Raw genomic sequence first — 27,965 nt, forward strand, 5'->3', positions numbered from 1 at the left:
TAATTCGAGTCGCCTCGGAGGTGCGCGTACTCGCGTGTTCCCGCGTCTGTACAGTGTCTATATTGTGTGCGCGTCCCTCTTGTGTGTGCGCGTACTCGCGTGTTCCCGCTCCTGTATGTCCATAGTGTGTGCGCGTACTCGCGTGTTCCCGCTTGTGTGTCCATATTGTGTGCGTGTCCCTGTTGTGTGTGCGCGTATTAGCGTGTTAGTTTGTTTGTTGTGAGAGCCATGGAGCACATGTCTTCACCTGTTCGCTTCCGCAGCAACGCCAAAGGTTTGTTTATATCTGTTTAGTTTGACTACGAGTACGACCAGCTTGTTTACACCTGTTCAAATTCTAGCTTGTGCACGCCTCTTTTTATGCTAGCTTGTTTACACCTGTTGAAATACTTGCTTTTTTTTTTTTTACATCTGCTTGTATACTATCTTGTGTACACCCCCTTTATATTCTAACTTCTTTATTTGTGTAAACCTGTTTGAATAGGAGCTTTATAAACTCACTTCTTTACACTTTTTTATCTGCTACTGTAGTTGGTTTACACATATTTATAGACTAGCTTGCGTTTAAATAGGAGCTTGTTTATACCTCTTTATATACTACCTTGTTTATAACTTCATTCACACAAGCCGATACAGTTTTATAGTCGTGTACATTTGAATCACTACAGTAACGTGTGTTTTTCCCCGTTGTAACAGCTGCAACTTTGTCGGAAAAGGAGGTAAGAGTCGTTTGTGTTCTCGTAGCTCCATTGTTTGTTAAATCTACAACCCCCCCATCCCTGCTAGGGCATTAGAGGCGGGATTAAGCTGCTGCTGCTCCTGCAAAGCTTTGTGGGTAATGATGGACGACAGGTAAGGAGGCCAGACGAGAGTCGTCATTAAGCCCACGGTGGCGTGAGCTGAGTGGTTCTGATGGGTTTCAGAACCGAGCCGCGATGTCGCAGAGGAGGTGTCAAAGGTCGAGCGAATTAGAAGAGGCCTTTATGGTCCAGATTGTCCGTCTGATAGAAGGATTAGGATGTAATGGAATCATGGGATAAATGTTCCGCTAATCAACCAAGAAAGACAACATGGCCAGCACAGATCTGATTATATTTGGGTCAAGCTTGTAACCTTCCCCCTTTTTTCCCCAGCTGGCCAGTCTGTCCGTGAAGGACCAAGACAGCGTCCTGTTCCCGTACGCCATGAGGGACCTCCCCTCGGTCCACAGCATGTCAGTCAACCACGAGGGTGCGGTGGCAGCCATCGCCAACGGGCGGCGCCCCAGCCTCCCTGGGACTCCGCCTCCTGTGTCTCGCACCACCCCCTGCAACCCTGCGATCGCCCCCCTCAAGCCGAGCCGTGTTGGCTATGATTCATCGTTCCAGCCTACGAGGAGACCGTTCGCATCTCAGAGCTCTCTGGACTCGCCGCTTAGCCCCGCCTCCCGTCCACTCAGCCCCTGGGGGCGCTTGGACTCCTACGACTCGCCAGAGGTTCGCTTGTTTATCCCGACCGTTGTGTGCTTGAAGATGAACAAAATGTGTGTTTGTGCAGGACCAGGACAAACAATATGTCGGTTTCGCTACGTTGCCGAGTCAGGTTCACAGGAAGACGCTGAAAAAAGGTTTTACGTTCACACTGATGGTAGCAGGTATGTCTTCGGGCGACATGACGCTTACGAGTTACACACAGGCGCGACATATTGTCTCTGTGTCCCCGCAGGAGAGAGCGGCCTCGGCAAGTCCACTCTGATCAACAGCTTGTTCCTCACCGACCTCTACAAGGACCGCAAGCTTCCCAATGCAGAAGGTGAGCAGAGCAGAATTTGGAAAAAGACTCGGGCTATCAAAATTAACGCCATAACGACGCGTTTACAAAACTCCCTTTAAAGGTGCAAATTTTTTCCACGCGTGTCCCGTCTGACCCTCGGTCCATTCCGTAGCTTGGAAAAATGTATTTTGAGTTCAGTGGCTGTTGAGTGGAGCTACAAGCTGGCAAAAACAGCGAACAGACAAAGAAAAGGGCACATTAGGAAAGGCGGGGTCCAAAGTCGTTTCTTCCGACGAGACAAGAACGTTTTCATTTGCAATCGCCATGAAACGTCATCACTGCAGAGAATGCATGCAGAGAAGTGGAGCTTGCGTGTTTAGATTACAATTTCTTGCATTGGTAACATAAAAAGCAGATGGTCACTAGTGATTTAACAGTATCAAAATCTCACGATATGATATAATCATGGTATTAAGGCCACAGTACAATGTTATTGTGATATGGCGGTTTAGCTCGGTTGGTAGAGTGGCCGTGCCAGCAACTTGAGGGTTGCAGGTTCGATTCCCGCTTCCGCCATCCTTGTCACTGCCGTTGTGTCCTTGGGCAAGACACTTTACCCACCTGCTCCCAGTGCCACCCACACTGTTTTAAATGGAACTTAGATATTGGGTTTCACTATGTAAAAAGCGCTTTGAGTCACTAGAGAAAAGTGCTATATAAATATAATTCACTTCACATATATGTCCAAAAAATAAAAAGACTTTAAAATGTTATAGTGTGTAAAATGAAGTGTCAGGAACGTTTAGGACAGGGGTCACCAACCTTTTTGAAACCAAGAGCTACTTCTTGGGTACTGATTAATGCAAAGGGCTACCAGTTTGATACACACTTAAATAAATAGCCAGAAATAGCCAGATTGCTCAATTTACCTTTAACTCCATGTTGTTATTAATAATTAGTAATATTTATCTTTGTGGAAACACTGATCATCTTAATGATTTCTCACAATAAATATATATTTTTGATGACATGTTTTAAATTGGTTAAAATCCAATCTGCACTTTGTTAGAATATACAACAAATTGGACCAAGCTATATTTCTGATAAAGACAAATCATTATTTCTTCTAGATTTTCCAGAACAAATGTTTTTTAAAAAAATTCAAAAGTCTTTGAAATAAGATTTAAATTTGATTCTACAAATTTTCTATATTTGCCAGAATATTTTTTGTGAATTTTAATCATAATAAGTTTGAATAAGTTTTTCACAAATATTCTTTGTCGAAAAAACAGAAGCTAAAATGAAAAATTTAATTAAATTGTATTTATTATTCTTTACAATAAAAAAAATAAATTTACTTGAACATTGTTTTAAATTGTCAGGAAAGAAGAGAAAGGAATTTAAAAGATAAAAAGGTATATGTGTTTAAAAATCCTAAAATAATTTTTAAGGTTGTATTTTTTTCTTTAAAATTGTCTTTCTGAAAGATAAAAAATAAATGAATTTATTTAAACAAGTGAAGACCAAGTCTTTAAAATACTTTCTTGGATTTTCAAATTCTATTTGAGTTTTGGCTCTTTTAGAATTGAAAATGTCGAGCAAAGCAAGACCAGCTTGCTAGTAAATAAATACCATTTAAAAAATTGAGGCAGCTCACTGGTAAGTGCTGCTATTTGAGCTATTTTTAGAACAGGCCAGCGGGCTACTCATTTGGTCCTTACGGGCTACCTGGTGCCCGCGGGCACCGCCTTGGTGACCCCTGGTTTAGGATAAACACACTTAATGTAATTGAAAACAAACATAATGTTAAAATGCTGTAATCATATTTATTGCTATAACCATGTACTTTTAAAGGGGAACTGCGTTTTTGGGAAAAAATGTTTTCCTTTCTTTCCAAATCATGGAAGACACGACGACACATGGATTCTTTGGTTTTTATGCATTATAAGTAAAAGTACGGCTACAACGGAGCCAATGGGAGGTCCTCTTTTCCGCCCATAATATCCATAGTAACCATCCAAAAAGTGCCAACAATACTCCATTTACATTTTGTGATTTAAATATTAACCAAGTACTAGTGATATTGTTATTATAAGCGCTAATGCTAACAAACTATTTATAGCAGTGCCGTGATTACAACCCTCAGTACAATTTTGACATGATCGACTGGTGAGGCGTTTCCTCGCTTCCTTACGCTCTGGAAGTTTATTGTAGATCATAAATCATGCATCTAACCTGGGAGGAGGATGTATATATTTTTTTAAACATGTTCTGGTTTATACACCACAATTACAGAATGTTAAGCAGGCTGAATATTACATTTTAGTAATAAATAGAGAAGGTTAAGACGTTTGTCATGCGAATACCAGAAACATGTATTCAGATAGAACTATCACAGTTTACGAAACATATTTGGCAATCCAACCATGATGGTAATAATCCACATTTTGTGTTATTAACGCGTGAAACTGGTGTCTAAATATATTGTAGCTCCTCTCCTCTGAATGCAAGTGCTCCTACGGTAAGAATTGAAATTCTGTCGGAGATACACCAACGCACTGCAGGTATTTTTTTTTAATTATTGTCATAAAAATTGTATTTATGTCCATTTTATGTTGAGCAGTTTAAACACACATAATATTTAATAAACATGTCAATAAAGCCAATGAATTGTCCAGTCATAGTTTTAAAAACTTGAAAATGAGCTTGTCTATTGTAATTTATCCATCCATTCGTCTTGTTTTTTTGTTTTGTTTTTTTAAATTTTGCCGAAAAAAAACATGTAACGCGTTTAATATTTTGTGTTATTAAATACTCTAAGAGCAAAGGAAATTAACGTGTTGGAATTGGGAATTCCAAAGTAGAAAAACTGCAGCAGAATTTGTTTACGATGTTGGGAGTGTGTAGCAACGGCATGACAGTGAACACAGGAGTACCACAGGGATGCGTACACAGACACCCTCCATTGTTAACTGTTGATTCCATTGACATGATCAATTAAAAAACTTGATAATAATAATAATGGATTAGATTTATATAGCGCTTCACAGATAAGTGAGAACCCATCATTCATTCACACTAGAATGAATGATAAGCAATGATGTGTGTTATAGCTCTACATCAGGGGTCACCAACGCGGTGCCCGCAGGCACCAGGTAGCCCGCAAGGACCAGGTGAGTCGCCCGCTGGCCTGTTCTAAAAATAGCTCAAATAGCAGCACTTACCAGTGAGCTTCCTCTATTTTTAAAATTTTATTTATTTACTAACAAGCTGGTCTCGCTTTGCTCGACATTTTTAATTCTAAGAAAGACAAAACTCAATAGGAATTTGAAAATCCAAGAAAATATTTTAAAGACTTGGTCTTCACTTGTTTGGATAAATTAATTTATTGTTTTACTTTGCTTCTCTCAGAAAGACAATTTTAGAGAAAAAAATACAATCTTAAAAATGATTTTAGGATTTTTAAACACATATACCTTTTTACCTTTTAAATTCCTACCTCTTTATTCCTGGTAATTTCAATCAATGTTCAAGTAAATTATTATTTTTTTATTTATTGTGAAGAATAATAAATACATTTTAATTTAATTCTTCATTTTAGCTTCTTTTTTTTCGACGAAAAATATTTGTGAAATATTTCTTCAAACTTATGATTAAAATTAAAAAAAAATATTCTGGCAAATCTAGAACATTTTTAGAATCAAATTTCAATCTTATTTCAAAGTCTTTTGAATTTCTTTTAAAATTTTTGCTCTGGAAACTCAAGAAGAAATAATGATTTGTCTTTGTTAGAAATATAGCTTGGTCCAATTTGGTATATATTCTAACAAAGTGCAGATTGGATTTTAACCTATTTAAAACATGTCATCAAAATTCTAAAATTAATCTTAATCAGGAAAAATTACTAATGATGTTCCCCCCCAAAACATTTTTTTAAATTTTTTTCAAAAAGATTCGAATTAGCTAGTTTTTCTCTTCTTTTTTTTGGTTGAATTTTGAATTTTAAAGAGTCGAAATTGAAGATAAACTATGTTTCAAAATTTTATTTTAATTTTTTCCCTTTTTTCTCCTCTTTTAAACCGTTTAATTAAGTGTTTTTTTCATCATTTATTCCCTACAAAAAACCTACCGTAAAAGGAAAAAAAATGTACGACGGAATGATAGACAGAAATACACTTTTTTATATATATATATATATATATAGATAGATAGATAGATAGATAGATAGATAGATAGATTTATTTATTAAAGGTAAATTGAGCAAATTGGCTATTTCTGGCAATTTATTTAAGTGTGTATCAAACTGGTAGCCCTTCGCATTAATCAGTACCCAAGAAGTAGCTCTTGGTTTCAAAAAGGTTGGTGACCCCTGCTCTACTTCATTCTATACAAGTTGTCATTTAGAAAGTGTTTGATGTCATTCATCTGTTTAATGTGTGTGTGTGTAATAAAAAATAAAAATATTACGGTCATTAATTAAAACTTTTTAAAAATAATTTTCAAAATTTTTTAATGTTCGTGTAAAATTTTTGAAATAAATGTAATTTTTTAAATTACAAATAATTTAAATCAATTTAATTTAATGCAGAACGCATCAGTCAGACTGTTGGCATCGTCAAGCACAGCGTGAGCATCGAAGAGAAAGGCATCAAGCTGAGGCTCACCATCGTCGACACGCCAGGCTTTGGAGACGCCGTCAACAACATGCAGAGGTCAGCATTGTGTGCTCATGGGCAAGGTCACGCCACGGGCTTTTACTTTGAATCTGTTCCCGTGTGTGTTCCCGCCAGCTGGAAGCACATAGAAGACTACATCGAGCAGCAGTTTGAGCAGTTCTTCAGGGACGAGAGCGGCCTCAACAGGAGGAACATCCAAGACAATCGAGTCCACTGTTGTCTCTACTTCATCTCTCCCTACGGACACGGGTTAGTAAGCCCCGTGCCATGTTTACTAAAACACACTAATCCTATATCTGTGGCTCTATTGGAGTACTTTTATACTTTTGAGTGCTGTACGGCAAAACGCAGTGCACTGACACAACCCGGGCGGTAACTTAGATCACTCAAAATGGTGAGTGCATGTTACTGCGCACTAAACACCGTCAATTGCCGCCACGTTGGCTACGTAGCGAAAGGGGAGGGGCTAACAAACTTTAAACTCTGTCTCATTTGAAGCACTGGAACACCAGAGAATGGTGGTGTCCGGATCAAACACTGATAATCGGTCCGATAAAAACCAATAAATAAAAAAGGAAGTATCGGAATGTATGCGCTTGCATGTATGATATCGTGTGCGATACGAGCAGTCCTGCAGCTTGTTTACTTTTGCAAAGCTGAACAGCCAATCGACATCTAAATGTCACCCAAAGAGCACACCATTTCCTTTATTTTAGTCAAGTTATTTACAAAAGGTTAAAGGCTATAGGCAACTAGGATCCAGCAGCTACACAGCAGCTAAGCACACAATAGCACACAAGCTAAACATACCTAATAGAGATGAGAATCATTGGATGATTTGGGTGAAGATTTAAATCTGAAAAAATTCTGGATTCAACACGATTCTCGTAATATATTATTAGGTACATAAATGATAATAAAACCTTTTAAAACAGGTTACAGTTTACAAAAGCTATTCTTATTTGCAAGGTAATCACAGAAAGGTAATCAATCTAATTAGAGAAAATAGAGCAACAATCCTGAGGATAGGCATTTACAAAGCAATGACAAGTACAATACAGCACTTGATAAAATCAACTCTATCAATAATGATAGCTCTATCAATAAAAATAGTTGTTTTTAATCCAAAAATTTATTCTTATAAAAAAAAATTATTTTCGCAAAAAACTCGATTTGGATGTCAATATTTTCTTTTTTTGCACCCTAATATCTAATAAGTGTCATTTACTGAACAATATTGCGGTCTATAACACCATACATAGACAAATTGTAATAGAAAGTATCCAGTAACAAACGTGTCTGCTTCAGCCAATGTACTGTCATTGGCTTAGCTTCAGAAATTATTGTGGCCACTCGGTGTTGCCAAAAAAAAAGAGAAAACAACTACCACTCCACTTTAACTTAAAGACAGCATTAGTCCATTCCAGAGGGTTAATGAAAAATAGGTTAGTGTTTTTCATACCTACTGTACTGTTGTTCTCGGTCTGACTAATTTCACTCAATCAAACCTTTTTTAACAATCCACACTACTAAATAATAAATTTGTATGATTCCTGCTGATATCGGATCAGATCAGTTTTGGTATCAGCCAAAAGTCAAGACCCCAATATCAGTATCGAATCAGAAGTGAAAAAGTTGTATCCTTTACAGAACATTAAAAAACATTTTTAAAATTTTTTACAAAAGGAGAAATAGGGAGAAGTCTTCAGGGTCGATCCAGATGTTAGCGATAATTCCCAGTGGAGTAATTGCATGTCACCGGTCAAAAAAGGACAGAAGAAGAAAGAAGGAAGAAAAAAGAAACAAAAGAACTAAATCAATATTGCAATGGGTATTTCCAGTAAGTGCGTGCACAACAACCGTAATACCTTCACTGCCGGTGGGAATTTTGGGGCAACTAATGATTCGGTTTGCGATTTATTACGATTCCAGATTGAAACTGATTTTTTTTCACAATTTATGATTTTGTATACTAACAGGTTTCAGGTTAGAAGAGCTCCTTCTAGTTGTACTTTTAATTTTTTTTATTTCTTCTTTAAAATAAAATAAAACAAAAAAAATTATATATAAATATACATATACGGACTTCACGGTGGAAGAGGGGTTAGTGTGTCTGCCTCACAATACGAAGGTCCTGCAGTCCTGGGTTCAATCCCAGGCTCGGAATCTTTCTGTGTGGAGTTTGCATGTTCTCCCCGTGAATGCGTGGGTTCCCTCCGGGTACTCCGGCTTCCTCCCACTTTCAAAGACATGCACCTGGGGATAGGTTGATTGGCAACACTGAATTGGCCCTAGTGTGTGAATGTGAGTGTGAATGTTGTCTGTCTATCTGTGTTGGCCCTGCGATGAGGTGGCGACTTGTCCAGGGTGTACACCGCCTTCCGCCCGATTGTAGCTGAGATAGGCGCCAGAGCCCCCCGTAACCCCAAAAGGCAATAAGCGGTAGAAAATGGATGGATGGATGGATATATACATATATATGTGTTTGTGTATATTTATCGATTTTTACAAAAATTATGAATTGATGTAGAATTAGTTTGAATGAGAATCGCGATTCGGATGTGAATCCATTTTTTGGTGCACCCCTATCATTCACTGTTGAAATGTGCGCAAGCTGAAGAAAGTAGACACAGAAAGTGCACAGTGTACTAATGAAGTGTACTTACAGTGTGAGTCATCACATGATTCCACGTTTGTGTCGCCCCAGGCTGCGTCCTCTGGACGTGGAGTGCATGAGAGCCTTGCATGACAAAGTCAACATCATTCCTGTGTTGGCCAAAGCGGACAGTTTGACCCCAGCCGAGGTCTGCAGGAAAAAGATGAAGGTGGGACACAGACCTCAGACTCCAGTCCTAAGTAGTCTCTCACCTCCAGTCTGAGGGTTGACACTGTTTTTGTACGTCACCACGCTGTCCAGGTCCGTGAGGAGATGCGTCGCTTCGGCATCGACATCTACCAGTTTGCCGAGTGCGACTCGGACGAGGACGAGGACTTCAAGAGGCAGGACCAGCTCCTCAAGGTTCCTCAGTCAGCTCTCGTCCTCGTGCTGTTCTCACTTGCTGACTTCTCTGCGGTCTGCCTCCCCCGCAGGACAGCGTCCCCTTCGCCGTGATCGGGAGTAACATCCTGGTGGAGAGTAAAGGCCGCAGGTTCAAAGGTCGCACTTACCCCTGGGGTGTGGTAGAAGGTATCTCCTTACCGCTCCCGTGTTTAAACGCTCGTTCGGCCGCCACACCGTTGCTCACCGAGCGTCTCCTTGCTCGTCCAGTGGAGAGTCCAGCTCACTCGGACTTCCTGCTGCTGAGGGACATGCTGGTGAGGACGCACATGCAGGACCTGAAGGACGTGACCCGGGAGAGCCACTACGAGAACTACCGGGCCCAGTGCATCCAGAACATGACGCGCATGGTGGTCCAGGAGAGGGAGCGCAGGCGAGTCAGTGAGGTTTGTGAGCAACGCATTGTGGGATTGACCTCACTTCCTGTTTGTCTGTCCCTTAGCTTGCGGGAGAAGTGTCGAGAAGGAGGCGACGTCGACGTCCCGCTACCCCTCGCCGCCTTTGACTCGGAGAAAGAAAGACTCATTTTTGAAAAAAATGAGGAGGTACGGTTATCATTGACTCACACAGTCATCAGTGACTCACTTATTCCATAATGACTAATTCATTCATCCATCAATGACTCACTAACTGATCAATGACTCACTCAGTCTTTAAAGAGTCACTCATCAATGACTCAGACTAACATAAATGAATCACTTATCAATGACTCACTCACTCATCATTGACTCACTTAATGTCTACTCAGTCACCAATGACTCACTCAACAATGAATCACTAACGTCTATGACTACGACTCGCTTTTTCATCATCGTCTAATTCACTCACTCGTCAATGATTCACATATCAAAGACTCCTCAGTCATCAATAAAACACTGATCAATGACTCACTCAGCCATAAAGGACTCTAAAAAGTATTAAAGACTTAATCAACAATGACTCTTACATGACTTACTTATCATTTAGTACTCAGTAATCAATGACTCACAGTCATCAATGACTCACTTATCAATGGCTCAGTCATCACTCACTCATAAATGACTCACTTATCAATGACTCTTTCAGTCATTCAATGACACAGTAACTCTTAAATGACTTACTTATCAATGAGTACTCAGTAGACAATGAGTCACTTGGTCATCAATGACTCAATGATCAATGACTTACTATGGTCATAAATTAATTACTTACCAATGACTCACTCGGTCATTATATACTCAAACGACGCACTTATCAGTGACTCACTAACTTATCAATGACTTAAGTCATCACATACTCATTGACGACTCACATATCAATGACTCTTTAAGTCGTCAATGATCCACTCAATCATCAATGAACTACTTATCAATGACTCACTAAGTCATCACTCATAAATGACTCACTTATTAGTGACTCACTCACATATCAATAACTCAGTCACTCTTAAATGTATCACTTTATCAATGAGTACTCAGTCTTCAAATCATCAATAACTTATAATAGGTACTAAGTCGTCAATGACCCACTCAATCATCAAAGAACCACTTATCAATGACTCACTAAGTCATCACTCAAACGACTCACTTATTAGTGACTCACTCACATATCATTGACTCAGTCTTGTTAAATGTATAACTTTTTCAATGAGCACTCAGTCTTCAAATCATCAATAATTCACTTATTAATGACTCATTGATCAATGACTGACTCAGTCATCAATGACTTCACCCTCTCATAAATGACGCACTTGTCAATGAGTTGACTCACTCACTTATACATATCAATAATTTACATATCAATAATTTTTCCAGTCATTATTGACCCAGTCACTCTTAAACTGAGTATACTCAGTCCACAATGACTCATTCAATCATCAATTACGCATGCAAGAACTGAGTGCACAGTGAAATCTTGGGGTGTCCAAACTTTTTCAACTGAGGCCCGCACACTGAAAAATCCAAACATACGGTGGCCAATTTAATATTTTCCATATAAAAAAAACCAATACATTGTATATATTTGATTTTTTTTTTTTTTTTACCTCAAGGGCTCCCCTCAAGTCTGGCCCAGGGGACCCGCAAGGGTCTCACTCATAATCAATCAAAAAAAATTTAAAAATAGGTCATACATTTTTTTTTCAACACTGAAATCTTTAGATCAACGTTAGATCTGTCGATATAAAGTTTTATCATTTAAAAAAAAATATTATATGCACATTTTGTTAAAACAAAACTAAAAGAAAACAACCCAGTTTTTGTGTCAAAATGCAATATTTTCCACAGAGAACATGTCAAAGTGCAAAATTTGATGTGAAGTCATTGGAGCCTTAGGTCAGTAATTCATAACATTTGTTTGAATTCATTATTTCTTCACCAATGACAGTTTAAAGAAAATAAAAATCCCACAAAAATTCTCAAGGATCCAAGAAAAAGTATTAAAAATAGGTAATCCATTTTTTAAAAACTCTTAAATCTTTAGATAAGTTTCAGATCTGTTTGTCGATTATAAGTTTTTATTTGTTCATGTTATTTTTTGTTTTATGCCCAACAAAATAAAATATGCAATATTTTTTGCAAAACTATGTTCAAAGTGGAATATATGATGTGAAATAATTTCCGTCTTTAGGTCAATAATTCATAATGTGTTTGAATTCATTATTTTTTCATCAATGACAGTTTAAAGAAAGTAATCCCACTAAAATTCTCAAGGATCCCAAAAAAGTATTAAAAATAGGTCATGCATTTTTTTTCTTTAAACTCTTAAATCCTGCGATGAGGTATTGACTTCCGCCAGATGGTAGCTGAGATAGGCACCAGCACCCCCCGCAACCCCAAAGGGAATACACGGTAGAAAACGGATGGATGGAACTCTTAAATCTTTAGATCAATTTCAGATTTATTTTCTATTAAAAAAAAAACATTCAAAGTGGAATATTGGATGTGAAGTCATTGGAGCCTTAAATAAGTCAGTAATTCATAACATTTGTTTGAATTCATGGTTTTGTTTGGTTTTTAAAGGCCTACTGAAACCCACTACTACCGACCACACAGTCTGATGGTTTATATATCAATGATGAAATATTAACATTGCAACACATGCCAATACGGCCTTTTTAGTTTACTAAATTGCAATTTTAAATTTCCCGCTATGTGTCGTGTTGAAAACGTCGTAGTATGATAACTCATATGATGACGCGTGCGTTCGACGTCTCGGGTTGTAGCGGACATTATTTTCCAGCCCGATCCAAGCTATAAGTAGTCTGCTTTAATCGCATAATTAAACAGTATCCTGGACATTTGTGTTAATGAATCTTTTGCAATTTGTTCAATTAATATTGGAGAAGTCAAAGTAGAAAGATGGAGGTGGGAAGCTTTTTGTCAGGCTGTGGCTGTGGATGTTTGTGCTTCCTCGATGCAAGGATGATGTGGGACGAGTCAGGCATGAATGTAAGTACATGGTTGTTTATTTAATAAACAACAAAAAGCGCTCACAATGGAGGAAGAAACTTGGCTAAACACTACAAACGTGAAACAAAAACACCTGCTCGATGGCATGAAATGATGGACATAAACTAAAGGACTTTGCACAAAAACAATTGGCTATGAATAATAATAAACTATAAACAAAACTAGCACAATGGCATAAATACACGGCATGGAACTATGGACAAGGACATGAAGGTGCAGCATGGGTCGGGTGCGTGCGCATGTGTGAGAAGATCCCAGAATGATGAACAGAAAGAAAATTACTTAAATACTGGCTGTGATAATCAAGAACAGGTGCGGGACTGAGGGCAGGGGCGTGACAAGGTGGGAACTAATACGTTGGCATGGAAACAAACAAAACCAGGAAGTGCAAAACGTGACTGAATGTCCAAAATCAAAAACAAAACATGATCCATAGGTGTGACACTTTTAGCCTTTAGCCACACAAACACAGCCGGTGTTTCCTTGTTTAAAATTCCCGAATGTGAAGCTTTACTATGGCTCAGAGCGGTCAAGCGAACATGGATCCCGACCAAATGTCAACCGGCAGTTTTCGGTGAGAAAATTGTGGTCTTACCGGAGACACCAGCGGAGCTTTGTCCTGCTGCAGCGCGTCACTTCCATCAGAGACTCTGGCGTCAACACACCCATGGCCACACCCCTCCGACTTTAGGTACTGTATAGTCTCTCTAAAACAATAGGCAGATAAGGGATTTTCCTGAATTATCCGAGGAAATGTGTCTAATAACATCTGAATCTTTCCCACTGCAATCGCCTTTTCTTTTTTCTTTTTGCTAGTCCTTCACTCTAAATTTCCTCCTCCACGAATCTTTCATCCTCGCTCAAATTAATGGGGAAATTGTCACTTTCTCGGTACGAATAGCTCTAGCTGCTGGTGGCTATGATTATAAACAATGTTCAGATGTGAGGAGCTCTACAACCAGTGACGTCACGCGCACATCGTCTGCTACTTCCGGTAAAGGCAAGGCTTTTTTATTAGCGACCAAAAGTTGCGAACTTTATCGTCGATGTTCTCTACTAAATCCTTTCAGCAAAAATATGCCAATATCGCGAAATGATCAAGTATGACCTGCTATCCACGTTTAAATAAGAACATCTCATTTCAGTAGGCCTTTAAATCCACTAAAAATCTCAAAGGTCCAAGAAACATTATTAAAAATAGATCATACATTTTTATTTATTTGATGAATGTGTCGATTATACGTTTTTTTTTTTATGTTATTTTATGCCCAACAAAATTAAATATGAAATATTGTCTACAAAAATTTTTCAAAGTGGAATATTTGATGTGAAATAATTTGCGTTCTAAATAGGTCAATAATTCATATCAACTTTGATTTTGGTTTCAGTATTATTTTTTCAGCAATGACAGTTTTAAGGAAAAAACAGCCTGAATGGTAGCTGTGTGTTCTTAGTGTCAACTTTTTGTTTTTTCCTCTTTAATTCCACATTTTTAATAGTGTTTTTTAATGTGCCTTTAAAGGGGCCGCACTTTGTACACGACTGGTGTAGACCGAATACTGACAGAAGTGTACTCTGAGCACTCAACCATTTGCAACACAGCAAGTCTCATGGGAGTTGATTTGTGTGCAGCTGAGACGGATGCAGGAGGTCCTGGAGAGGATTCAGGAGCAGATGCACGGCGGTCAGACATGAGGAAAGTGAAAGAAGGTGATGATGAAACTTTATGGATGATGAAGTGACAATGAGCTACTGACCAGAGCACTCGGAGCAGGTCTTCCTTTTTTTGCTGTCCTCAGGAGGCCCGGGGTCTTTTTTTGTAATGGTTTGTACTGCCATCTAGTGGCTATAATAGCAAAGTGGTCCAAATAAACAACGCTTCGCTCGATAAAGCAGAATTGTTGTAAATGTAATAAGATTTATTAAGAATCTTTACTATTTCACCAGCATAAATCATTTATATTTGTATATCATGATGTCATGTCTTAGAGTGGACAGTTGGACCTGAAAGGCAGCCCACAGTGCACAGGCCTTATATAACTTAACTTTCTCCATAGGGAAAACACCGTTTATATTAATATATAATATCAATATAGCATGAGGTCCAAGATCCTGCCCAGGGTCTACAGTATTCTACATGGTCCCGCACACGGAGGAAATCAAGCTACATGCAGAACAACTGAAGAGAAACAAGCATGAATAATAAAAAGCAACACAGACTCAAAACGCCCCGGCGTGCATGGTGTGACAAAAACATTCGTACGCACGTTACAAAACTGAATATTACACAAAATTAGGTTAACATCTTGCTTTTTCCCCTCCTACTTTCAGTCTGGGAGAAGAAGAAAAAATTGGGAAATGAAATTATTTCTTTTGTCATCACAGTGTTGAAAAGAGTGTTGATGCGCAATAACACACACAGAAAAGTGGGTGTTATTGCGAATAGAGAAGCGAAGAAAAATGTTTTTTTTTGACGTTCACAGCGTTTTTTTCCTTCCTGTATTTATCCTCCAAAAGCTCTCTAGAATGTTCTTCTTTCGCTGCTTACCTGTGCAGGTAGTTTGTGTTGCGTGCAACAGAGGGCGCCCTCGCGTCAGAGAAGACCTGATTGGGTGACCCGCTGAGGAGGCGTGGTGTCCGGCGGAGCTCGTGGGCTCTTAGGCTTGGGGGTAGAATAAGGGGGCGGGGCTGCCATCTGGACTCCACCTCCTGGAAGCGTCCTCGTCCTTGCTCAGGCGAGCTTGATTGTGCTGACGGGGAAAGTGGGGACCGTAACCATGGTGACGGGGTTGAGTACGGCCGCCTGGCCGACCAGCTGCGGGTGGGCCGCCAGCATCGCCGTGGGCTTGCCCTGGCCGACCACGGCGGCATTATTCACCTGCGCCCCGATGGCGTTGGCTTGGGGGTTGGCTTGCACGTGCGGCAGCGTGTGGTGGGCGAAGGTGTGCGTGATGTGGCTCACCACCGTTGGCTGGGACACCGACATGCCCTGCGGGTACAGCGTGGGGAGGCGGGACTGGAGGTGAGCCACCGGGTGGACGGTGATGTGTCCGATGGGCTGGTGGGACGACGTGGCCACCGCGATGGGCTGCGGGGCGGCAGCGATGGGGGAGGGGGCGATGTGGGTCAGGTGCTTGTGATTGGCCGGCATGGCATGACTGACCGCCTGGATGACGGAGGGGTGGGACACGGCCGCGTGGGCGATGACGGTGGGCTGCACCTGCACGGCTGGCGGCCGAGAGGGGGGCAAGACCGGGGTGAGGGTGGGGGCCAGGGCTTGAGGGGGAGGAGGAACGGAGGAAGGGGGCGTGGCTAGCACGGCGGAGAGCGGTAGAGGAGGGTGCTGTATGGACAGGTGGGGGCCCAGCAGCGGCTGCGTTTGCAGGATGGGGGCCGCCGTCAGTGCTCTGGCCAGGGATCTGGGGACAGGTGGGGCGAGGCCGTCCTGGTCCACGTCCAGCTCCAGGTTGTCCTCCCCTTCTGTGGGCCGCAAAACGGGCGCTGGGGTCAACACGGTGTCAGAAAGTACATCGGCACATTGCGACGCAGTACCTGAGGCGGTGGACGTGGACGCCTGGTCGTCCTCGGGCTGGATGGTCTGTCTCAGGACGCGGTCGATCTCCATCACGTCCATGCACTGACTCAGCTCGTTCTTCAGCTCGGCCAGACGCTGCTGAGTGGCAATCTTCGCCCTCGCCAGCCGCTCCATCTCGTGCTCAAACTCCTTCTCCTTGCGCTTCAGCGTCTGCGCCACAAAACCACAGTTATGAGCACGCGTCTTGACCTCCGCCCAGGACTTCCACGCCACGTCCTGTGGACGACGGCCTTTCTTAAGTTAAGTTAAGTTAAAGTACCAATGATTGTCACACACACACTAGGGGTGGTGAAATGTGTCCTCTGCATTTTAACCCATCACCTTGATCACCCCCTGGGAGGTGAGGGGAGCAGTGAGCAGCAGCAGAGCCGCACCCGGGAATCATTTATGGTGATTTAACCCCCAATTCCAACCCTTGATGCTGAGTAACAAGCAGGGAGGCAATGGGTCCCATTTTTATAGTCTTTGGTATGACTCGGCCGGGGTTTGAACTCACAACCTACCGATCTCAGGGCGGACACTCTAACCACTAGGCCACTGAGTACCACCAAACTGATTGGCGCTAAATCAAATGCCAACATGAAAACAAGAGACATTAACGTCTTTCCCCATTAGGAAACAACATAGGTGAGTTTTTTCTCGCAGACAATTTAAAGAAAAAAATCTGTTATTGCTCTGACATATTTTTGCCCCCAGCAGCTTCCGCCCCCCCCTTTATTTTCTTAGGGGGACTCACACACACATAGCTCAACATGGCTAACGCAAACGAGAGAGGGAGGTTCGTTCCAAAGTAAGGAAACGTGTGGTTTGGCTTTGCATTAAAAGTGTCTGCAAACTTGAAGGCCGAGTGGGGGAAGGGCTACTCGTTACAAGGCAAACAAAAAGGTAAAAACACAAACTCTTGCATCAGTGACACAGGAAAACGATCACTATAGCAATTGCTTTGCACGTCGCCAAAAATGCGGTTCTTCGTTTTTGAATAAAATAAAAAACGTGCTGTCAATTGTCACTCATTTATTTTCTCTAAAAAAAGTAGAGTAACTAATTATTATTAAGGTTTTTGTGAAAATATTTTATGAGATTTTAGGCCTTACCCCAATTTATTGTAAATTCCGGACTATAAGCCGCTACTTCTTCCTTAACTGTGAACCCCGTGGCTTATAAAACGGTGCGGCAAATTTATGGATTTTGCCTTAATGACAGCTGACCATAATGTGAATAGTTGAAAAAAACAAAAAACACACTGAATTTATGGTCAGGCGCTATCTTTTGGATGGGTTTGTACACCGCAGGTGCTGCATTACCCTTCTGTTTAGACTGTGCTGTGTATGAACCTACCGGAAATACAGTTGCTGTTCGGTCGTCTAGCCGTCCATAGCGTTTCTACTTGTACGGATTCTTCATTCATCAAGTTTTACAATATAACTAAAACTGTTTATATTGACTAAACCGTCCCACGTGCGCCGTATTTGTACATGCATATTTGTACATGCATATTTGTACATGCTATGGTAATGTAATCAAGCTAGCATCGTTAGCGTCAGCTAATATACCAACAGGTTTACGAATGTCTGTGTTAGTATTATTAACTTACAATGCCATTCTTTTTGTATTGTTTCAGTTTCACAAATTCCTCAGTAAATTCACCAAAAAGTCACCGGGGAATTATTGAGTCTGTTTAGCTGACTGGAGAGCTAGCTTCTGCAACTAGTTGGTCCATGGCGATGACTTCTGTTTTCTTTGATGAGCCATTTTACTACCCTTTGGAAACAATTAAGCTATGTAAATAAACATTTACTAAATATTTGTGTTAATAACTCAATTTAAAATGTATATATCTGCGACTTAGCTATGGTACGGCTAATATATGGGAAAAAAAGAAAACATTCATAGATTTATGTGTGCACTCCGTAGTCCAGAAACTTTGTTTTTTTGTTGTTCTTTTTAACATAACTGACAAAGAAACTGTGCAATTGTGCACATTGAAGCTACAAGCTGTGCTCTCTTAGAACACAGCCATGGTTCTGTAGGTTGTATTCAGCTGACGTCACGTCCGGCTCATTAAATATGCGAGACTCGTTTTAGGCTGTTGTAACCGTTCAAAACGCGAAAAGGATAAACATTTCTTTAGTATTCTTCGAGAGGTAATCAAGAAGGGTAGAAGAGTGCAAGATTTAATGAAAAACTATAGTACTGTTGTGTATTGTTTTGATAAAAAAAAGTTTTTTTAAACTACAAAAATCAAAGACGCAGAGTCAAAGAACGCAGGAGTTTGCAGCGATCACTTAGTCAAATGTTTGTTTGATATACTTTTAACATTTATTATGTCCCATGTCAGTATTATCTTGATATTATTTGTATTTCTTAAACATGTTTGATACGGGTGTTTAGTAAAGCACCAACTCTGCGAGTCTAAATAAAAAAAAAAATGAATGTGAGTAGAACCTAAAACAGTTAGGTTTTTACAGAAGGAAGCAAAAATGAATTAATCTTTCAGCACAAACAAAGTCGACATCTATAGTTACATTATGATGAACAATAATAATTGAGATCTTTCAGCACATACACAATGTTAACATCTATAGTTACACAAACCCCGTTTCCATATGAGTTGGGAAATTGTGTTAGATGTAAATATAAACAGAATACAATGATTTGCAAATCCTTTTCAACCCATATTCAGTTGAATATGCTACAAAGACAACATATTTGATGTTCAAACTGATAAACATTATTTTTTTTTGCAAATAATCATAAACTTTAGAATTTGATGCCAGCAACACAAGACAAAGAGGTTGGGAAAGGTGGCAATAAATACTGAATAAGTTGAGGAATGCTCATCAAACACTTATATGGAACATCCCACAGGTGTGCAGGCTAATTGGGAACAGGTGGGTGCCATGATTGGGTATAAAAACAGCTTCCCAAAAAATGCTCAGTCTTTCACAAGAAAGGATGGGGTGAGGTACACCCCTTTGTCCACAACTGTGTGAGCAAATAGTCAAACAGTTTAAGAACAACGTTTCTCAAAGTGCAATTGCAAGAAATTTAGGGATTTCAACATCTACGCTCCATAATATCATCAAAAGGTTCAGAGAATCTGGAGAAATCACTCCACGTAAGCGGCATGGCTGGAAACTAACATTGAATGACCGTGACCTTCAATCCCTCAGACGGCACTGTATAAAAAACCAACATCAATCTCGAAAGGATATCACCACATGGGCTCAGGAACACTTCAGAAAACCACTGTCACTAAATACAGTTTGTTACTACATCTGTAAGTGCAAGTTAAAGCTCTAGTGAAAGCTATTTATCAACAACATCCAGAAACGCCGCCGGCTTCTCTGGGCCCGAGATCATTTAAGATGGACTGATGCAAAGTGGAAAAGTGTTCTGTGGTCTGACGAGTCCACATTTCAAATTATTTTTCGGAAATATTCGACATCGTGTCATCCGGACCAAAGGTGAAGCGAACCATCCAGACTGTTATCGACGCAAAGTTCAAAAGCCAGCATCTGTGATGGTATGGGGGTGCATTAGTGCCCAAGGCATGGGTAACTTACACATCTGTGAAGGCACCATTAATGCTGAAAGGTACATACAGGTTTTGGAACAACATATGCTGCCATCTAAGCGCCGTCTTTTTCATGGACGCCCCTGCTTATTTCAGCAAGACAATGCTAAGCCACATTTAGCACGTGTTACAACAGCAAAGCTTCGTAAAAAAATAGTGCGGGTATTTTTATGGTCCGCCTGCAGTCCAGACCTGTCTCCCATGGAAAATGTGTGGCGCATTATGAAGCGTAAAATACGACAGCGGAGACCCCGGACTGTTGAACGACTGAAGCTCTACATAAAACAAGAATGGGAAAGAATTCCACTTTCAAAGCTTCAACAATTAGTTTCCTCAGTTCCCAAACGTTTATTGAGTGTTGTTAAAAGAAAAGGTGATGTAACACAGTGGTGAACATGCCCTTTCCCAACTACTTTGGCACATGTTGCAGCCATTAAATTCTAAGTTAATTATTATTTGCGAAACAAAAATAAAGTTTATGAGTTTGAACATCAAATATGTTGTCTTTGTAGCATATTCAACTGAATATGGGTTGAAAAAGATTTGCAAATCATTGTATTCTGTTTATATTTACATCTAACACAATTTCCCAACTCATATGGAAACGGGGTTTGTACTATGATAAACAATAAAAGTAATCTTTCAGCATGTACACAATGTTGGCATCTATAGTTCTATTATGAGAAACAATCATAAATGAATCTTTCAGCACATACACAATGTTGAGAAGTATTGTAATATTTTGATAAACAATAATAAATGAATCTTTCAGCATATACACAATGTTGACATCCATAGTTATATTATGAGAAACAATACATGAATATTTCAGCACGTACACAATGTTGACATCTATAGTTATATTACGATAAAGACGGGGAAAAACGCGCTACTTGTAAACGGCGTGTGCATTAACAACAACAAACATGGCGGTAGATGTGACGTTAAATCATGAAAAGCAAAAACGATGGTATCAAGAAATGTTCTTCACCCAGCTACACTTAAAGAAGTTGTAGACCTCCAAGTTTTCATCTGTTTTGTGGTCTGGCGCACAATAGTTTCATATGTCTGGTAAGGCGACCGACGTATATTATTTGATATCACTCGACAAATCTTTTTTGGATAAATTATAGGGATCTATTTCATTGCTTAGTTTGATTTTTTTGCTCGCATCTACTTTTTGCAGGAAGATCTAGACCCCTTGCGTACTCGGATAGTTCACACTTGCTGCACACGTTGGTTTGGTGGCCGACCACTTCCTTTTACTTCCGTTGAAAAGTCACAACCGATACTCAGACTGTCCTTTTTACGGTGCGTTCAAGGACCTCTGAACAGAGTACGACGCCCCAACGCCCGGTGGAACTCTCACCATAAGAAACACTTCCAAAATAGTGGGCTTTTCTAACACTATGTCAGCTGTTTAGGTCAGTGTAATCCTGGCATGAAATATAGTTCCATCCCTGATCAGCTGGCCGACATTATGAGATCAGGTGGTCGGGCAGAAAAGCTCTTTGTTTGCGTGACCCCATTTTCTGTTTGGGTCATGTGACACACGAGGACTAAGAACATTAGCACAGATTAGCAGTAGGAAGTCAGCAGGTGGTTGTTTGACTTCCAGGAGGCGGGGCTACGAGGGCTTTTAAATTTACATGTGACATCATACTTGGGAGGGGGAAGTGACAGGAAATGACGACCAGCTGTGTTGTTTACGTTCCGCCTGCACGTGGCAGCAGTGTGACTCCGCCCCCACGTCGTCTGACCTTGCACAATTCCCCCGAGCAACGTGCCAGTGCAGCAATCACCGTGGCAACGGCTGCCTTCCATGCGCATCTCCACAGCAACCTCATCTGTAAGGAGCCTCCTTATTGGAAGTCATGTGACTATAGTCACACTCTTTAAGCTCCGCCCTCTTTTTTGCAGGTGACATCGTCAAACTGATCCGAGAGCAGCACCAAAGAAAGGAAGTGCGCCTGTCCCTATGGCAACCTCACCAGGAGCCGCACCTTGCTCGCGTGACTTCAGAGAGTAGGCGGAGCTTCACGGGTTTGGATAAGGAAAAGGGCGGAGTCTGTCAGTTATGAGACAGGAAAAGCATTATGTCCACCAAAGAGGCTCGGCCAATCAGGTGGAGGCCAGCAGCTCCTACCTGGATGTAACGCAGCGCACTGCGCAGCACGCTCAGGTTGGAGGTCTTCTTCTCGTCCACGTTTGGGACGTTCTTCTTCAGCGTCTCGAAACATTCCTTCAGGTGCGCCCGCCTGAGGAGGAGACACAGGTTCTAGGAGACCAGATGCACTTGGAACCGGCGAGAACCAACCATGTTCTGTATGACGATTAGGAACCCACCGGTTCTTCTCCAGCTTGTTGTGCACCTCCCTGGTTCCTGTCCTGAACACACAACAGCACACACGTCAACAAACACACACACACACAAATCAACATAAACACACACACACGTCAACGTAATCACTTGCGCACACGTCAATACAAACGCATGCACACACAACAACACACGTCTACAAAAACACATGCACTCACACTGACACGCGTCAACACAAACACATGCACACACGTACACGTCAACACAAACACATGCACACACACACACGTACACGTCAACACAAACATATGCCCACACTCACGCATCAACACAACACATGCCCACACACACACGCATCAACACAAACACACACACGTCAACACAAACACACACAAATATGTCAACACACACACACACGTCAACATAACACACGCCCACACACACGCATCAACACAACACATGCCCACACACACGCATCAACACAACACATGCCCACACACACGCGCATCAACACAAACACACACGTCAACACAAACTAGCACACACGCATCAACACAACACATGCACACACACACGTCAACACAAACACATGCGCACGCGTCAACATAAACACATGCAGAAATATAGACGTCAACACAAACACATTCACACACACACGCATCAACACAACACATGCACACAGACACGCCAACACAATCACATGCACACACGTCAACACAAACACATACACGTCAACACAAACATACACATAAATACACGTCAACGCAAACACATGCACACACATGTCAACACAAACACATGCACACACAAACACATGCACACACACACATCAACACAAACACATGCATGCACGCACACAACACAAACACATGCATGCACACACACACACACACATCTACACACACACACAACACAAACACATGCATGCACGCACACACACATCAACACAAACATGCATGCACGCACACACACAACACAAACACATGCATGCACACACACACACATCTACACACACACACAACACAAACACATGCATGCACGCACACACAAATCAACACAAACATGCATGCACGCACACACACACGTCAACACAAACACATGCATTCACGCACACACACGTCAACAAACATGGATGCACGCACACACATCAACACAAACACATGCATTCACGCACACACACGTCAACAAACATGGATGCACGCACACACATCAACACAAACACATGCATTCACGCACACACACGTCAACAAACATGCATGCACGCACACACATCAACACAAACACATGCCTGCAAGCACACACACACACATCAACACAAACACACACACACGTCAACACAAACACATGCAAGCACACACACGTCAACACAAACTGACCCTCCAGGTCTCTTTTTCCCCTCCAAGCCCCTCATGTCCTCCAGCGTCACTCCATTGGGCCTCAGCTGGGATGTGGGCGGGGCTTGATGAGAGGCCAGGGCGGGTTGAGGGGCGGGCCCGTTGGTGCTGATGGCGAGCGGGTACTGAATGTGAACCTGAGGCTGCGATTGGGCGCAGTTGACGGGCTGGTTGGTCGTGTCCGCCTTCATCTGGGGGGGACACAGCAGCTGGTGGGATGCCGGAGCTGGCGGGGGCTGAGGCGGCGGCTGTGGCGAGGTGGTGGTCTTGGCCGCTGGGGGGCCGGCGAGCGTCGAGGCGGCGGCGATGTGCTTGGTGAGCGGAAGGGGCGCGGCAGTGACGACGGGGACCATCGGTATGACGGCAATGGGCACTGGGGGCGGCGGTCGGGGTGGTGGCGGGGGCGCCGACGGCTGCTGGCGATGGGGGTCCTCAACATGGTTGGCTGTGATTGGCTGCGACAAGGAAGTCACAAGCTCTATGTGTCTTAACTCCTCCTTGTTGATCAGCTCCTTGTCTTTGTGCTGCTCCTCTTCTGCGGGAGAAGAAAGTGTTTATTTATTGTCAAGCTATGGTGCCGTGCCACTTGCAGACTCCATCTAGTGGTTCTCCATTATATATCGGGATGACGTGACTCGTTATCATTGTTACTGTTCAAACTGTGTGTATTGTTACAGTAGCCAAAAATATTACATATATTTGTTTTTGATGAATACTTAGACCTACTGCGCTATTATGTTTAAATGTTGGTTATTGTGGTGCTACTTGGAGAGCCAGGTGTTTTCTGAGGTGGTACTTGGTAAAGAAAAAGTTACCAATGAATACCAAAGTACCAATGATTGTCACACACATACTAGATGTGGCGAAATTATTCTCTGCATTTGACCCATCACCCTTGATCACCCCCTGGGAGGTGAGGGGAGCAGTAAGCAGCAGCGGTGTCGCGCCCGGGAATCATTTTTGGTGATTTAACCCCCAATTCCAACCCTTAATGCTGATTGCCAAGCAGGGATGTAATGGGTCCCATTTTTATAGTCTTTGGTATGACTTGGCCGGGATTTGAACTCACAACCTACCAATCTCAGGGCGGACACTCTAACCACTAGGCCACAAAAAGTTGTAGAACCACTGGTTTAGACATAAAATGATTTATATTGGGACAGAAAAAAAATGGATTAACATCTGAATTGTGATTCTTATTCTTACCAATTCTAAATCAATCAATCAATCAATGAATGTTTACTTATATAGCCCTAAATCACTAGTGCCTCAAAGCCACAACGACATCCTCGGTAGAGCCCACATAAGGGCAAGGAAAAACTCACCCCAGTGGGACGTCGACAATGATGACTATGAGAAACCTTGGAGAGGACCGCATATGTGGGCAACCATCCCCCTTTCCCCGAATCCTAATTTTCCAAATATTTAAGAGTAATTAATATATATATATATATATATATATAATGTAAAAAAAGAACAAATCTCCCTCCGGTTGTTTGGGTATGGTCTAAAATAAATATACATACAAAATGCATAATAAAAGAAATATACATATATATGTATGTATGTATGTATATATATATATATATATATATATCCATCCATTTTCTACCGCTTATTCTCTTTTGTGTATATATATATATATATATATTTAAATGTATATATTATACATCATATATGATTATGTATACATCCATCCATCCATTTTCTACCGCTTATTCCCTTTCGGGGTCGCTGGCGCCTATCTCAGCTACAATCGGGCGGAAGGCGGGGTACACCCTGGACAAGTCGCCACCTCATCGCAGGGCCAACACAGATAGACAGACAACATACATATATAAATATATTTAAAAAATAAGTATATATATATACACACACACACACTTATTATATATATATACATACACACAATATGTATATATACTTAAATATATACTTATTAAAAAACAAGTATATATATATACACACACACTTATTTTATATATTTATATAAACACACATTTTTTTTATACATGTATACATAATGAACAAATATGCTGTATAATATATACATTTATTTTATTATACATTTTATATATTAATTTATTTATTTTAGGCCTTATCCAAACAACCGGAGGGAGCTTATTTGTTCTTTTTTTTTACATTTAACATGTTTTATAAACGTTTTATTATATTTATTACACCAAACAGTAAGTACAGTGCAAGAATGGGTTTGAATTGAAAATCGTGTTGAATCGATCACCCTCAGGATTTGGATCGAATCGGTCGGCGCCCAAAGATTCGCATCTCTAATGATTATCTGACTCTGAAAGGGGACAAAGATGATGTCATGTGACGCACGCGCGCACAGAAAGACGGCGGTGTGGAAAGCCCCCAGTTGCTATGGAAACAGCGGCATAAAAGGGAAGATCCCAGGGATTCCTCGAGCGTGCATGCGCCGTGCACGCCAACACACACCAACAGGTTCAACGTTAAAGGCTTCAAAATCTCACTTCATTTTTGTGCGAGCGTCTTACTTTTTGCTTTCACTTTAAAGCGAAACAGTCACGTTGCCTCGCTCTAGATCGTGACCATTTACCGGAAACAGGAAGTGCTTAATTTTGAAAAAAAAAATCGACTTTAGAGATATTTACTTTAGTCACCATCCCACATGATCTAAGCCCCTCCCATTCCTTTAGGCCTGCAGAGGCCCCGCCCACAATGGAAAGCACGTGACACAAAATGTGTCGCTGTACCTATTGGTCGATACATACATATACAAATAGATCGATATCAAAAGTACACGCTACTTTCAATTACGTAATCGTGTCGTGGCGCCAGCCCCGCCCTCCCTCCCCGGATCGCATCAAGAGGCGGGGTCGTGGAGTCTTCGTCCGTGCGCGTGGCTACGAGTGCACGTGGTGGCGGGGATGGGCGGACCCCAACGCGCAGTGCGCAAGCGCGTGACTAGTCTGTGACACGTCATCGAAGGGGGAGAACACCCCCCCTCCCCTCACGTTTATGGTGCGTGCTCGTCGTGACTCGTGAACAGGGGCGCCGAAAAGGGGGGATAAAGGAGACGGATTCTAGGGGCCCCTAATGATGAAATTATGAGTAGGGGGCCCTGTAAAGATTCTTTTCATGGGGCCCAAAATCCCTAGCGGCGCCCCTGCTCGTGAACAACAAACAATAATCACAAGCGCGCGCGCGGAAAAAGGAGCGTGCACGACGCCTAGGGAGGAGAGGCCACGCCCCCTGAGTGTGTGTGTCATACGAGCGGCCGTGTCAGTCTATTATGTAAAGTGTGTGTGTGTGTGTGTGTGTGTGTGTGTGTGTGTGTGTGTGCTCGCCACCGCCCTGCACGACCCACGCAAAGTAGGACAAGTCGATCGTGACACACTTCAAAACACACATGGTGCCTGTGACGTCACATATGTTTAAATCCTTCAACTAAATGAACATTGTTTTAAAAAAAAACACTAAAAACTCCTCGCGCGCGTGATGAAGTGGTCACGCGGCGCGAGCGCGAAAAGTAGTCTCGTTAATAAAGTAGTTATTTCCTGTTTGGAAGGAGCAAATAAAAGATGTTTTGAAGCAAGAAGTGAACATTCTTACGGTCACACAGCGCACATGATTGCCCGATTAAGCGCGGCTCTAACGGACACACTCCTCCGGGAGGACGAGGGAGCTCCGGGCAGAGCGAGCTCCTCTTACCGTGTGTGAGCTGCTGCTGCTGGGCTTGCAGTTCCAGATATCTGGCGGCCTCCAGCAGCGTGTCGATGCTCATGGTGCCGCCCGAGCCGGTGGCCCCCGGCCGTGACGGAGGGCGGAAAAAAGCCGAGGGAAGGAGGGGGTTGGGGGGGTGGGGTCGGCGCTACCGTGCCGGTGGAAAGCGCGCGTGCAAGATTTTAACGGCCCCAGTCCCGGTGGATCCCTCCGATCGGGAAGGATCTTGTTCCGAAATCCGGGCCCGGAAGGTCCAGGATCCTCGCATAAGTTTAAAAAAAAAAAAAAAAAAAAAAAGTGGGATAGCAACAAGATGGCGATGTGAGCAGGAGTACACACAACAAGGATAGTGGTGTTCTCGTCAAGCCACGCCCCTTCTGCATTCCAGCCACGCCCTCTTACTACGGCTCCCGCAAAACACGGAGCTTAACGCGCACGT

General features: G+C 41.9%; 2 protein-coding genes across 3 annotated transcripts; one reads left to right on the plus strand and one right to left on the minus strand.

Annotated features, from left to right (window-relative positions):
• LOC133551988 (septin-5-like) lies at window positions 1–15,173 on the plus strand. 2 transcript variants are annotated; one of them, XM_061899206.1, is made up of 13 exons: window positions 1–274; window positions 697–719; window positions 1,134–1,475; window positions 1,537–1,633; window positions 1,705–1,791; window positions 6,341–6,464; window positions 6,543–6,677; window positions 9,136–9,253; window positions 9,346–9,447; window positions 9,519–9,615; window positions 9,697–9,859; window positions 9,929–10,031; window positions 14,568–15,173. In XM_061899206.1, exons 1-13 carry the CDS (start codon window positions 229–231, stop codon window positions 14,628–14,630), a joined length of 1,500 nt encoding a protein of 499 aa, XP_061755190.1. In that variant the 5' UTR covers window positions 1–228; the 3' UTR covers window positions 14,631–15,173. The 2 variants fall into 2 exon arrangements, with proteins under 2 accessions (XP_061755190.1, XP_061755191.1); XM_061899207.1 differs by lacking the exon at window positions 697–719 and having other exon boundaries at window positions 2–274.
• mntb (MAX network transcriptional repressor b) lies at window positions 14,834–27,965 on the minus strand. Its single transcript, XM_061899205.1, has 6 exons — window positions 27,515–27,965; window positions 23,804–24,356; window positions 22,454–22,495; window positions 22,254–22,365; window positions 16,488–16,680; window positions 14,834–16,415 (listed from the first exon to the last, which is right to left on the minus strand). The coding sequence occupies exons 1-6, from the start codon at window positions 27,585–27,587 to the stop codon at window positions 15,667–15,669; spliced, it is 1,722 nt and encodes a 573-aa protein (XP_061755189.1). The 5' UTR covers window positions 27,588–27,965; the 3' UTR covers window positions 14,834–15,666.

This window comes from Nerophis ophidion, linkage group LG04, assembly GCF_033978795.1.
Source record: "Nerophis ophidion isolate RoL-2023_Sa linkage group LG04, RoL_Noph_v1.0, whole genome shotgun sequence".
In the NCBI taxonomy this organism is placed as follows: Eukaryota; Metazoa; Chordata; class Actinopteri; order Syngnathiformes; family Syngnathidae; genus Nerophis; species Nerophis ophidion.

Coding starts and splice junctions, on each gene's coding strand:
- LOC133551988 (XM_061899206.1), top strand. CDS start 229: ATGGAGCACATGTCTTCACCTGTTCGCTTCCGCAGCAACGCCAAAG. Junction 275..696: donor CTTCCGCAGCAACGCCAAAG/GTTTGTTTATAT, acceptor CCGTTGTAACAG/CTGCAACTTTGTCGGAAAAG. Junction 1,634..1,704: donor GTTCACACTGATGGTAGCAG/GTATGTCTTCGG, acceptor GTGTCCCCGCAG/GAGAGAGCGGCCTCGGCAAG.
- mntb (XM_061899205.1), bottom strand. CDS start 27,587: ATGAGCATCGACACGCTGCTGGAGGCCGCCAGATATCTGGAACTGCAA. Junction 16,681..22,253: donor GTGCGCTGCGTTACATCCAG/GTAGGAGCTGCT, acceptor TTTGTGGCGCAG/ACGCTGAAGCGCAAGGAGAA. Junction 16,416..16,487: donor GTCCACGTCCACCGCCTCAG/GTACTGCGTCGC, acceptor TGCGGCCCACAG/AAGGGGAGGACAACCTGGAG.